Raw genomic sequence first — 14,121 nt, forward strand, 5'->3', positions numbered from 1 at the left:
CGCTTACGGGACGTAAATAAAAAACTTAGATTGTAGAATGAAGATTTGTTATTTGTAGAGTAGACACTAAAGTCTTAACGTCAGCGATGATACCGAATTTGACATTACGCTTTAGAGTTGCCATTACAGAAATAATTCACTTGTTAAAATTTAATAAAATTCACTTCTGTTGAATTCCTTACATAAATTAAGAATAAAATCACGTATTAAAAGGAAATAGGAATCATAGAAAGTTACATTGTTACATACTATAGTGAATCATAAAGCATTTATTTTATAATAAGAATATTTTTTTTCAAAATGGATATATATATGAAAACAAATACTTAGGATTTATGAGTACTTCAACTGTATAAAAAATATTTTGATAAAATTTGTATATTTTCGTATTGCTGTAATATACTTACATTTGATATTCTTATTGAAACATAACTTCAATATATTATTCAAAAATAGTATATTTCATGTGGCAACTTAAAAATTATTGACAGTTGAGTTTTCATGGCGAATCTCTGGAATGGCGACCGATTACTAAATTGAAAGTTTTACAAAGTTTTGATATTTTTCTGTTGTTATTGATAAACGCAGTTGTTTGCCACTAACGCAGGTCCTTATATTTATTATTTAATAATGTTATGACAGTACACATTCAAACATTTAATCAATCGACATGTTACGATGTACCAAAACCAGTTATATTAGATACTAGAATTTACCATGAATTACTATAAAATATGTATTTAAATAATATTTAAATGTAATTTTACTTGATATTTTTCTTATTTATATACATTAAAACTGTGTGTGTTCCATTTCAGAACAAAATTAATTGCGAGATCAATGAACTTGGCATTTAGTTTGTCTAATAATAATGCCTCGACGAAACGCAGATACGGAAGATGTATTAGTATGTAAGAAAAAGAAAGTAGTAGAAGAATTGTCTAGTATGGATACAAGCTATAGTGACGACGAGGCCTTACCTCCGGGTTTAATTTTCACTGACATATCAAAAAGGCAATGGAGGATTGGAAAGCCTATTGGTAAGAATACGCCAGAGTAACATTATACAATTTAGTCCTAAAAAGCAAAAAAAAAAACCTAGAATACAAAAAAAATGCACTAATATCCTGTAATTATTGGTTGTACATAAATTTCAAAACATCTTTTTTGGAGTTTGACTTTCTAACTAAAAAAAGGTGTCCCAATTTTGTTTACATATAGACTGATCGCAATATATTATATATGAAAACCTTGTTTATGTAGAAAAATATATAAATTTGTTTAAAAAAAATAGTGACACTCATAATGATAGGTGATAATTTCCTTCCCTAAAATATGGTTGAGCATGTGTCATGCTTGTAAACGGGTGTTACTTGTGGTCACTGGATGTTTTTTTTTACTAGTGATAGCGAGTTGGAAAATTATTGGTTATTACTTAAGGCTTACCAACTAGATACATGATTTAACAAGTATGAACAAGATAACAATTTCATTATAAGAGTTACTATTTATAGATCTAAATTATAGATTTGCACTACATTTCTAAACTAAACAAAAATAGGCAAAGAACAATTTAGGAAAAAACATGCCTATTTGGCAATTAAATGCAGGTACACAAATGCCAATATTTTGGAGAACTTCAGCACAGTCTATTAAGAATAATAGAAGAAAGATAATTAAAGTCTAGATTGATTAAGTGAACTGGGTCACCATTTCTACACATTTCCAGAGAATCCATATCTAGTTTACAAGGCTATGTTTCAACTATATAACTAAGACCATATTTTTTTTGATCTGATTCTAATCGAGTTTTTTTTGTATAGCATGGAGACCAAATTATAGAATTATATTAGAGGTCTCATTGGCAAATTAAACATTTTGAGTAATTCAGTGGACCTAGTCTCAAGTGTTACAAAAAATAAAACCAAGCTCAAAGAGCTCAAAATAACACAAATTATATTTTTAGCAATCAAAATCGTCATAAGTACAATTTGAAGCATTTAGCATGGAAGTTGCAGGGATGGCCATTACAGTCAACTGTTTTCCTAATTTTTTTGTGAAATTTTATCAAAGTGGCTGTTAAAACTAAGTTCATTTTCTATTATTACTCATAGATCTTTAATCTATACTTATATTATAAAGCTGCAGTGTTTGTTTGTTTGTTTGAACATGCTAATCTCTGGTAGTACTGGTCCGATTTGAATGATTCTTTCAGTGTTGGGTAGTCCATTTATCGAGGAAGGCTATAGGCTATGTTTTCTTTTTCAAAATTAGGGATCCGTAATAAAATTGCTATTTTGTAACACAAGGTGTAAAATCGAAAACCTATTTTTGCGTGCGCTGCAAAAACTATTGACAATAGAACAAAATGATGTACAGGCTATAATATAGGCAATATTTTGTTACTTATAAAACTATCGCGTGAATTATACTTTACATAGCAAAACAATGTTTGCCGGGTCAGCTAGTTTCATCAATATTTTTTATCAGTATGCCATCTAGGTGTTTTTGTGATTTAAACTTTATAAGTTAGTTTTAGTTTACAGGTTTAGTTTACAAGTTATACCTGACAATAACTTTATACCAAGTTTATTTGTAAGGCCATAAATGTTTTCTGGAAATTCTTAAATGGTATGCAACCATTAAGGCTTGAACTGTATGATAATTTTTTAAATTATTACATTTAATATATAATATGCTGACCTCTACTTAGTGAAAAGAATATTCCTACCAAATTTCAAGTCTTTAGCTCTAATAGATCCAGAGATATCGTGATGAGTGACTATATATGTGGAAATTGCTTTTATATATATAGATTATGTACATATTTGAAACATATGATTTTCCTTTTTAGCACATATTTTTGTTTCTATTTTATATTTTGCTCCCCAATTACATTATATAATAAATGCCATTACTAGAATCCTTATCACATAAAAAACAATATGTCTCTCAAAAAGTACCTAGACATGTCATATATATATATATAGTATAGATTATCTAATAACTAGGTAAATATTTAATTAGCAGAGTACATTTTTTGTACTCTGCTAAACACGAATTTTGTTTTCTAATATGTACAAATTTGTAAAAATCTCCTTGATTTATAATTTTAAAATAAATTTAAATATTAAACATAATATTATGAACTAATAGATTCATAATAATTTTATTGACAATTTAGTATATACTACAATTTTCTATTATTTATCTATTTAAACTTATGTATTATCTTGTAGTTTTCATTATGTAACCGAAAGTAGATTCAAATAATTTTGTATCAATCTTTTATAGTTGTAATCTCTTGTGTTGGTAACTCAATAAATAAATAAAAATGACCTTGACAATCAACCAAAACAAATAATTTGCAAAATTGCAAACCATATAATAAAAATATAAAAATTTGAATTTCTAAATAATACCAAATGTGTATGTAAACGTAAAATGAAGTGACCATTCCTGCATAGATGAATATTTTATTGTAACAAATTTTTATTTAAAAAAAGAAACTCACTATCTTACATTCATTCATCTCATACCAAATAAACATTCTGAGTTAACTATTTTAAAGAATGGTCTTTTTTGATATTCAATGGGGGATATTAAATAAAGAAGTGTCATATATTTACCATATTTTAATATGAAAACATTGGTATTCCATTTAGCTACAAGTCTGGTTGCAATCTGCACTTGCCCTCAACTTCTTATTTATCAATTCTTCTTCAATCTTTAAATTGAGTGTTGGGGACTATATCAAAAATTACTCTTACAGGTCGCGGAAGCTTTGGCAGAATATATCTAGTATCAGATGACATTGATAAAGAGGTCACAAAATTAAATGCTCGGTATGTTGTTAAAATAGAGCCACACACAAGTGGACCACTGTTTGTTGAAATACACTGTTTCCTCAAAATGGGGCAAGCTTCCAAAGGTATGTTGTTTTATTAAAAAAGACTGCTAAAACATGTGCTAGTTAAGTTAATAACAATATTGAAACCCTTACTTTTCTTCATTCTTCTTCCCTATTCTTCATAGTTATTATACATTTTAAATGTTAAGTGACTAATGCTAAAACTATAAAAGGTAAATTATTATTTTACTTTTTTTCTCCCTATGTGGGTAAAGTCTTCAACCAGGAATAACAAACTGTTGTCATTGCTGGCAAATCTGAACAATTTGTATAATTAATAACAAATTATTTAATATTTGTAAGAGTCAATTTCTTATTATGCTATCATTGGAGTTGAGCAGATTATCAACTGTTAAGTAGATCCTGTAGATGGAGCCACAACCTGAGAGTTGAACAACGACATACCAAGATTTATGAACCTTGTGTCACTCGTTTGGCTCAGTTGGTAAGAGCGTTTGACAAGTCCCACATCATTCATAAATTTTGGTTACAAATTTAATTATTTGTATAATTAATCCCAGAATTGAGGGATATCACTTTAAAAATAACAGATTGTTTATATTTGTATTCCCTTCATTTATTGAAATATACTTAGAACCCATCTTCCATCTTGTCTTCTACACAATTTTTCCCCTTTCCTATTGCTTGCATTGACTGAGTAAATTGTCAGCTTGGAAACAGATTTCCTGCTCAGTGCCAGTTATAAGTCAAATACATTTGCTTGTTATATACACTTTTAATATAAATTACTGCAGACATTTGGTGATTAAAGGTTAAATAAACATTTATGATAATTTATCACAAGGTGCAGTCGGATTCATAGAAGTTAAAAAGCTATATAATATATATATTAATTCAATCTCTATAATAGTCAATTGCTTATGATATGATAAGTTTAAATTAATATTGTATTATTTTTTTATTATTAAATATTGAAAATTAATTTTTTAAAAGTGTAAATTATTTCTGGGAAATTTAAATGATTCCTTTTCAACCAATACCATTGTTCAGAGCGAATTTAAAATAACAAAATGGCAATAATGCAATTTTTTAACCAATCCTTTCTGCTTGTTCGCTGGTTATTATGGACTATATAGCAGCATTGTTTGTGCACACCAAACACTCCGAAATATGAGAGTCTGCATTGGTTGGCTATTTGTTTTTTCGGTGTTTATTTTTTTTAACTATATCTAGATTATAAATCTTGTCTATTATATTAAATTATATTTTGAACAAAAATATTTTTTTCTTCTTTTGATCATTTTGTCTACTTTTTAGTATGTAAATCTCATCAGAACCTATAGTTAATAAAACAATCACTGCAACCAATTTGTTATGTTTTAAAGTGATAACCCTCACTTCTAGGATTAATACACAAATAAAATTTAAAAACAAAATTTAATGAACAATGCGGGTCAAACCCATGACCTCTGGCGTTCCGTGCCAGTGCTCTCCCAACTGAGCTATTTCCTAATATGCAAATATTGGAGTTGAGCAGGTTATCAACTGTAAAGTAGATCCTGTAGATGAAGCCACAACCTGAGAGTTGAACAAAGCATACAAGATTTTATGAGGTTGTGGGTTCGAGTCCCGCATCGTTCATAAAATTTTATTTGTGAATCATTGCGATTGCGATTTTTGCTGATGTTAATAAAACCATGAGACAAATTAAATAGAAAACATTTTTTTCAGTGAAGTCATGGTGTCAACAACATAATCTTAAACGCTTGGGTGTGCCACTCTATGTTGCTATTGGTTCATTCACTGATAAAACAACCAATGTGAAATATAGATTTCTTATATTACCTCGTTATGAAATGGACTTACAAAAAATTATTACCAGAACAAGAGTGCTTGATTTGAAAAATGTCCTCTTAATCTCACAACAAATTCTTGATATTCTTGAATACTTGCACAGTCAGGGCTATGCACATTCTGATATTAAAAGCTCAAACCTTATGCTTGGTTTTGATGGCAAGAAGAATAACAAGAACCAAGTTGCTTTACCAAGTATCTCATTTGAAAAGGACACAAAACAAGCGGTAGTTCTATCGAGGCGACCTAAAAAGGCCAAGAATGGAAAATCCAGATCCTCAAACTACTATGATGATGAAGACTTTGTAACTAGAGCCACCCATGGCGAAGAAGAAGATAAAAGACTGACAAGTGTTAAAAAGAAACTAACAAAAATCCTATCTAACAAGGACAATAGAACTCTGCATAGGCATCATGCCTTTAACTTAAGGCAAATGTCTAGTTACGTAAATTATGAGGAAATGAATAGCTCAATTTGCTCTGATAGATCTTATCAAAGACTGCTAGATGACTATGGGAAATTTCATGATGAAATTGACAATTCTGAAGGCAAAGTAAATTCCTTAGATGAAATATACAAAGAAGCAATTCTATCCCAATCATCTGGACAGATATACTTGCTAGATTATGGCTTGGCTTCAATGTTTGTGGATGGCGATGGAAATCACAAGGAGCTGTGCATGGATGCCAGAAAAGCTCACGATGGAACATTAGAATATAGTTCTCGCGATTCTCATATTGGAGCACATTCTAGAAGGTCTGATTTGGAAACCCTCGGCTATAACATTCTGGATTGGCTAACAGGAGCCCTACCGTGGAAAACACCAGAACTGCTAGCTGAACCAGACTTAGTTCATGCCTTGAAGAAAAACTTTATGAGTGATATTAAATTATTGTTAAAGACATGCTTTAAAACAGAATTCTACCCTCAGTTTATTGAGAAATACTTTCAATATGTTACCAGCTTAGATTTTAAAGAGAAACCTGATTACGAGTATTGTAAAAGTCTGTTCAAAAGTGAGCTTCTTAAAAATGATTTCACTTTTGATAATAAGGATGGATTAATTAATTTCAATGACCCAAAAGTTATTTCTAATATTAACTGTCACTCAAAGAGATTTGCTAAGAAGAACACCGGAGCAAATTTTCGAATTAAAAATGGAATAAAGAAAGCATATGAAAGAGAAAATTTTTGTTCACTTGAAAATAACATGAAACTAGAACTATTAAGACGGACTTTAAATATTTCTAGCGATGGTCAGAGGAAGCCATGTACGTCACGTAATTTCTTTATATCAGATGCAGATTTAGTGACGCGATTGAAGAAATCATTAATGCCGCATGAAATGTTTGGAAAAAAGTTGTCGCCGAAAAATCTGCGCTCTAAGAAAAGGAATATCAAAAAGAGCAAAAAGGTAAGAAAGCACCGAAACAGCATTGGAAAATTTGGAAACTTTATGGGCTCATCTAAACAGTTTACTTGGGCAGAAATATTAGCAAGGAACCCTGAAGATATCATACGCAAAGAACGTAACCCGCAAGTAGAGACATTTGACGATGATGATTCAACATGCAAATACAGAATCAGGAAGCTTTCCTGCACTTCCGACAATTCCGACACAAATTTACAATCACCAATATTACAAAAAGATTACTTAAAAGGTGTTACTCTCACATATGCCATGAAAGAAGTTATCGCGAATTTTAAGAGAAAGGTGTCCCGTAAATCTAGAGTGAAAGAGGATAGTGACCAAATAGAAGGTTATACACCAGCCATGATGGCAGTTCATAAATTACGAGATAGAAAGAATAATAAAGCAAGAATAGAAGAAGTAAAGGAAGATGTAGTTTCTTCCAGGTGCACTAGATCTATGGCGTCAAAAAAAGCTGATAGTAAAGAAAAGCTTAGTTGTAAGAAGGCAGCAACTGACTCTGACAAAGAAGATGTAACTCAAGAGAAACCAACTATTACAAAGAAATCCAGCAAGAAGGAGAATAAAGTTGTCAAAAGTAAGAGTGCAGTGGAACTTAGCAGCTCCAAATCACCTCCTAGTTCAGAAAATAGTAAGGAAATTTCCATTAATCCTATTTTAGTTTTACAAAATTTACATGCCTATTCTCTTTTATATTTCAACCCTTGCTAGCATGTAAACACTCTATTCCGGTCCTTTTTCAGAAAATGTCCAATTAGACTAGAATGTATTTTTAACTCAGCCTTTTCTACTTTGCGATAGTGTGGGTGAAAGATTTATACACTTTCTCTATAAGTATTTGCAGTCAACTGTACTTTTATTATACTCTATCGTAATTACAACGAGTAATTAAGTTAAGTAACAAGTAAGTAACGTAATTACAATGAGTGGTACGCTTAGGGTGCGTACTGCGTACAAATTAAGCGAGCCCATGTTTGACCCGAGTTGACGTTAATTTGCCGAGCGAGCCAATATGTTGATTTAAATTTAGTAGAACGCGACTGCCGCGACATCCGATCCAGCTGTAGCAGTCCGCAGCGGCTACACAGACCAGTTCATTCTTAGTTAGTTAGTCTCAACCGACAGCGTACAGAAGACCTACCATCAGCTTTTAATTAGCGATTCAATTCCCATGCAGTTCAGTTTAGGTAGCAAACTTACATACATTTTTTTAATTCGTTCTTGCGAACAGGCTATAGCCAGGGGCCTTACAGTCTCGTCTTTAGTATTTATTTTCATTAGTTTGTTTTACAAAAAAGTCCAATAAAGTATTCTTATCTCTTTTCCTTTTCTGTATGTTTTCACTATTTGGAAAAACACTTTCCGCTAAGAAAAATGCATTTTTTTTTAATCGCTCACTTTGACTTTAAGCTTAAATTCAGTTTAGGTTAAAATATTTCCTCATGGTACGAATGAATGAAATAATACAGTTTGCTTAATTAATTTAATTTCCGACTTGATTTGACGTCAACCTAAATTGGATAGCTCTAATGACGTCATGATATGAAATAGCAATGAAAAATGAAAAAATATTTATTTCTGTAACAAAAATGGTACAAACATAATAGTGGATGTGACCTTCTATTAAGTGAGAAACACCTGTACCAGAAGGCCACGCTCTTCCATATCAATTAAAATAACAGTACCAAAAACTAGGGACCACAAATTAGGTCTAAAAATATAAAAAAAAAAAATATATAAACAGGATATCTGAGTGTGTGTGTGTGTTTGTATGTGTATGTATGTGAGTATGTAATACAGTTCAATTTAGGTCGTCAATTGAATAAGAGTTCATTGTAGGCCCGCAGGGCGCCCCGCGGCACCTTCGATCGCAATAATACTCGCGCCTTTGTTTGATAGTTTGCCGTGCGTAATTTGTACGTAATTTTAGGGTCTCATAAGAAAGTATGTCTTTCTATCCCGAACCCAAAAAGAGGTGTAAAAGTGCTCCCCTACTGAGAGCATTCATCTTTAATGAATGTATAAAAAATAAGGTATAACAATTGCCATACAATCTAAGTCTAATACAAGCAGTGCACATTAACATCACAGATTGTATCAAAATAGTTAGGATTGCATCCATTAGATTACCTAATAGGGAAATGATATCTGCAAGGGAGCAAGCACCATTAATACTATGTGCTGTTGAGATCTGATTAAGTTAACTGTTGAGATTGCATTTTATGACACTCAGCTGAGTTTTATGTAAGTAAAGTCTGAGCAAAGTCTAAATATGTTCAAAAAATCACAGCCTTGGGAACTTTTAATTTACAGCTATTATTAAAGAGATCAATATTGGCACTAAAGGGAATTACTGTATAGAATTTTTTGAGTTTGTAAGAAGTTTTAAAACATACTCATTAGAAAATTATGAAATTTTCTTTCACAGCAAGGTTATAATATAATATATTCTATTGTCTACAGTTTTATCAATGTTTTTAATCAATACTTTTGTTTCAGAGAAAACAGCGCGTAAGACACAAGTCACTGTAAACAGAATAAGACTAAGGAGCAGTAATCGTCAGAAACTCAACTAATTTATCGGTAAATCAATAGTTTTAGGATACAATTTGTGAAATTGGGTATGATGTGTTAAACTACTTGATAATATAAAAAAATAATCAAATGCCAATCCGTGTATATGTTCGAGCCATAAACTTAGTATACTACCATAATAGACTCATGAGTCTCCTGTCAAATTGGACCGCGTTTTAATTGTAGTGTTTTTATCGTTATTGTTCTGTGTTTTTAATGGATATTTATTATAAAATATAATGTTCTGTGTTAGATTGTGTTGTTGATTCTTGAATACTTTTTTAGTGATGTTTATTTTCGGGAACATATGCACTATACTAAGTATTACATTTTATATACGCAGTAAACACTCTATTTTCTTAAGATTATAATCATTTAAGTAAATATTTGCTCGATAATAAAATATTGGTTGCGTGAATATGACGCCGTTTATCAATATTTGTCAGTTTATGGTTCGAATAGAACTGAACCTGGGACCAAGTGGGCTTATGGTATTCAATGTGATTCCTTCTCACGCGCTTCCGGTGGTTCTGATTGCCCACCAAATTAGCTTTTTTTTATTCATGAATAAGCCCAGGTCCGTGTCATTTGTTAATATACTATTTGTTACTGTCCCTTTGTTCCTTGTTCCACTTAACCAACACACCATGAAGTAGGTTAATTATTTAAAAACATTAGTACCAAACGGCTATATCCATGGATTGTCAATTAGAATTGAATTATTTCAAAGATATCTCCTGTATGCGGAAGATCAAGTTATTTTATCATCATTGGTAGAGGAACAATGGAAGATGTTATGATTGCTGACGAATTGTTAGAAAATTGATGAGGGTCTTGGTGAGTTAACTAAGACAATTGAACACAATATGGTTTGAATATGAAGCTTGTTAACAAAGCATAGGACCACATGAAGTTGATATTGAGAAGAGTTACAATGTGTAACAGTGTAAATTTGACCAGACACCTGTTTAGGATCCGATTCCTAGTCCCGAGCATAAACAGTCTCAGGCTTCAAGAAGGATTATTCTCAAATGCTCACAAATGCGTAGATACTGCTATCTGTCCGCCATATTGGTTAGATCATTCTTCTTATTGCAAAACTTGGTCACAGCAGATTTAAGATCGCATGTATGACGAAATGATGTACTCATAGACTTATATTAGAATATCAAGGGCTTAATTTTTCAACCTACCCTCAATTCAGAATGACGAAGAACCTTAGATATATCATACTTATAAGTTTTCCATTTCTTTCCATTTTTTTAAATATTAAAAATTTTGATACTCAAGTTTTTGATTGTTATGTCTTACATACGTGTAGATAAACTATGAGAGCTCTGAAAACGTCGAAATAAGTTATTGAGGTTGACTGTTAACCTCTATTTTGATCAATGCATGCACAGTAACACAAAGTGACATACTAATCGCAAGTTACACACGTAACTTGTCACGCACACTAAAGTAATAAACCTGGCCTGTTTACATCGTTTATTTAGCAGCAAGGCTCTATCTAGACGTATAAATTATCTAAGGGTAATGATATAAAATATTATTATTTACATGTTAAAGTAAACTAACATATGTAATGTGGAATTTATTTATTGGCTTAAATTAAAACAAAGAAGAAGGTTTAGTACACATACCCAATTATTTAAGTATGTATCTATTATTTGATACTATTTCTAAGTTTAAGGCTGACACAAGATTTGTTCAATCAAATAATTATTATAAGTGTAAAAAAACAAGGTTTTGGACTCGGCATGTAAATGACCAGTCTAATAATCATCAATTTGTAGCAAAACCAGTCACGGGGTGACACTATCATCTAACAGTTCAACTGTTTATCTAGAATGCCATATATAGAGGGATAGTTGAATTATAATAATTAAAAGAATAAAATATTTAAAAAAAACCTCTATTGTACTGGAATTGTAAGGATGAACATAGACACAACAGATAGTCATAGACAACAACAGATATATCAATAATAGAGGACTTCAGATCACATACATATAGAACAGATGTCATATTTGATGATGTTAAATCGTGTTGGAGCACTATTGCTCCTATCAATACAGCCAACTCACACAAGCAGACCCTCCAAACATTATTGTGGTTAATTCACCGAGATGGCAATAAGAACACAAAATACCTTTATATAAATATGTTATAAGAAAATTTGTACCCATCCTCACTTCATGAGGTTGGAACACATTTTCGTTTGATACAGTTAGTTGTTTTTTAAATTTTGTATGAGAACCCTTTTCTTGTTACTCTTTAGAACTGAGGTATCAATATTATATTGTGGAGTGTATTGATTATTGATCATGAGTTATGACAGCCTGGAGTTATGTTGGACTGTTGGACAATAGTGTGGACTCGGCCTTATTTGTGCAACAAGACTCAAACAAAAAAAAATACATGTATAAATATTAAAGTGAGATTTTTAACAGATACATGAGATATGCATGTATCACAGTGTTACTGTTATTACCATAAAAAAGTTGTGCACTAAAAGCTGTCTATTAGTGTACAAAAAAGAATGTTCCAAATAAGCATTTATGATAATAGAATAAACTCTTTGTAGGTTGCCATGCTTTTTTATTAATATTAAAAGGATTGATCACACTTGGCTTTTATTTTATATTAACTTACTCATTACTTATATGCAATAAAGAGGACATTCAATTTTTTTTACTTTCTTTATTAACACGACTTTACTCACGTTTTATCGTTGTGACAAACCGAATGTCATCAGGGTGAGTGTAGTTGGTTCGTAATAACGTCCCGTCTCATACTGCGGATTTGTGCTCTTAGTTCGCGCCTTGACAGGGCGGGGGGCGCGGTAAAGTAGTCGGTATCAACACCGATAAAAGTGAGGAAAGCCGTGTTAATAAATAAAGTTTTAATGTCTCAGGAATATTTTAATAATTTAAGGACATACAATTGTTTGGGACACCTATTGGTAAATGGTGACCCATTCCCAAACTCAATTCCCTGAGCAATACAGTAGTGTTGCCTTTTAGGTTGGATGTATAAAGGTACGTTTTTTTAATGTACCCATGCCCACTTCATTACATTTTAAATTGTGGTTCTGAACAGAATTCCAACAGGATGCTTACCATAATTTAAAAAAAAAAGGATTGTTTGGTTTTATGAAACCACGGTAAAAGTGAAACTTTTTTTTAACAGTATAGACATTTAACTAAAAATTTTTGGAATAATATTCCATTAAGGGTATAAAAATCGCTTATCAATTTTAATTTTATACTTGGATAATTGGAATGATAATGAGAAATAATAAAAGTAGACTAAGTCTCCAACTAATATTTTTATTGAAGTCTGTGTCTTAGCCCTGGTTAAAAATATTGATTGAAAAGGATTAAAAATGATGAAATTTGAATACTTTCAATTCTTTTTCATGATTATATAGGTATACAGTTTACATGGGGTGACTTAATCCCAATACTTTTCAATCAATATTTTTATTCAGGGAGAGTACTACATACATAATACTTAAGGATTATTTAGATTATATACACATATTAAAAAACAAACAAAATAGCGTGGAGCACTGGCACAAATGAGTAATAGTATATACACTACACGGTCACTGCGAACTATAGGCGCTCCCCACCGTCACGCGACATGCAACACACAGACGAAAAAGTTTGAGATGATGTAATAAAAGTTTGTCTTTAAAACATTATGTGAGCAACATGATTGATATATTGAGAAAACTCAAAAATATGTGTATCACGGTAAATATTCCTATAAATGCTGAGTTTTCATGTATCGAAGAAACTAGAAGTTTTCACAATAGAATGAGATAACTCAATGATTCAACATTTCACTGACTCGGGGTCAGGCCACATGCTATGGCTCTCGTATGATACATCTGAACCATTTGACTGCGTTGATCACAGCTGCTCGAATTGAAATCTGTAAACTGTAGCATCGTTGTATGTCTTTCTACCCAAAGACTTAAAATAATATACTAGCGTATAGACAAACAAACTTGCTAGAGAGAAGAACATCACTAATGGCTGACAAGTCATAAACATTCCGCCACACTTGGCATTAGTTCATTAGTATTTCGAATATTAAACCACTATCTAACGCATACAATGACAAATCAAAATTGTTACACGTGTTATCGGGCTGTCAGGTTGTCTATATAAGCATGCTTCTACCAGTTTTATCAGGGAAATGTTCAGAAGAGGTGTTTAATCTCCTTTCCTAAGAGAATGCCTACCGCCGAATTATCTACACCTTCGTGTCACACGCCAAACATCCATACCATTTGGATATGTGGAGTTAATCTATAGTGCGGTATTAAAGTAACTATCTTGTACAGTACGCTGTTGCGAGGACGGTACAGCATGTACT

At 31.6% G+C, this 14,121-nt stretch overlaps 1 protein-coding gene across 1 annotated transcript; it reads left to right on the top strand.

The window, feature by feature from the left end:
* The first annotated feature begins 495 nt into the window (after window positions 1-495).
* On the top strand, window positions 496-12,360 carry LOC126976111 (uncharacterized). The gene is made up of 5 exons (XM_050824302.1): window positions 496-607; window positions 819-1,040; window positions 3,773-3,931; window positions 5,603-7,789; window positions 9,658-12,360. Exons 2-5 carry the CDS (start codon window positions 872-874, stop codon window positions 9,732-9,734), a joined length of 2,592 nt encoding a protein of 863 aa, XP_050680259.1. The 5' UTR covers window positions 496-607; window positions 819-871; the 3' UTR covers window positions 9,735-12,360.
* The last annotated feature ends 1,761 nt before the right edge of the window (window positions 12,361-14,121 follow it).

Source organism: Leptidea sinapis, chromosome 39, assembly GCF_905404315.1.
Source record: "Leptidea sinapis chromosome 39, ilLepSina1.1, whole genome shotgun sequence".
Taxonomy (NCBI): Eukaryota; Metazoa; Arthropoda; class Insecta; order Lepidoptera; family Pieridae; genus Leptidea; species Leptidea sinapis.

What these genes read in the sequence shown, in the direction of transcription:
- LOC126976111 (XM_050824302.1), top strand. Translation starts at nt 872, where the DNA reads ATGCCTCGACGAAACGCAGATACGGAAGATGTATTAGTATGTAAGAAA. An exon ending in AATGGGGCAAGCTTCCAAAG is followed by an intron (nt 3,932 to 5,602) that starts GTATGTTGTTTT and finishes CATTTTTTTCAG; the next exon opens with TGAAGTCATGGTGTCAACAA. An exon ending in ACCTCCTAGTTCAGAAAATA is followed by an intron (nt 7,790 to 9,657) that starts GTAAGGAAATTT and finishes CTTTTGTTTCAG; the next exon opens with AGAAAACAGCGCGTAAGACA.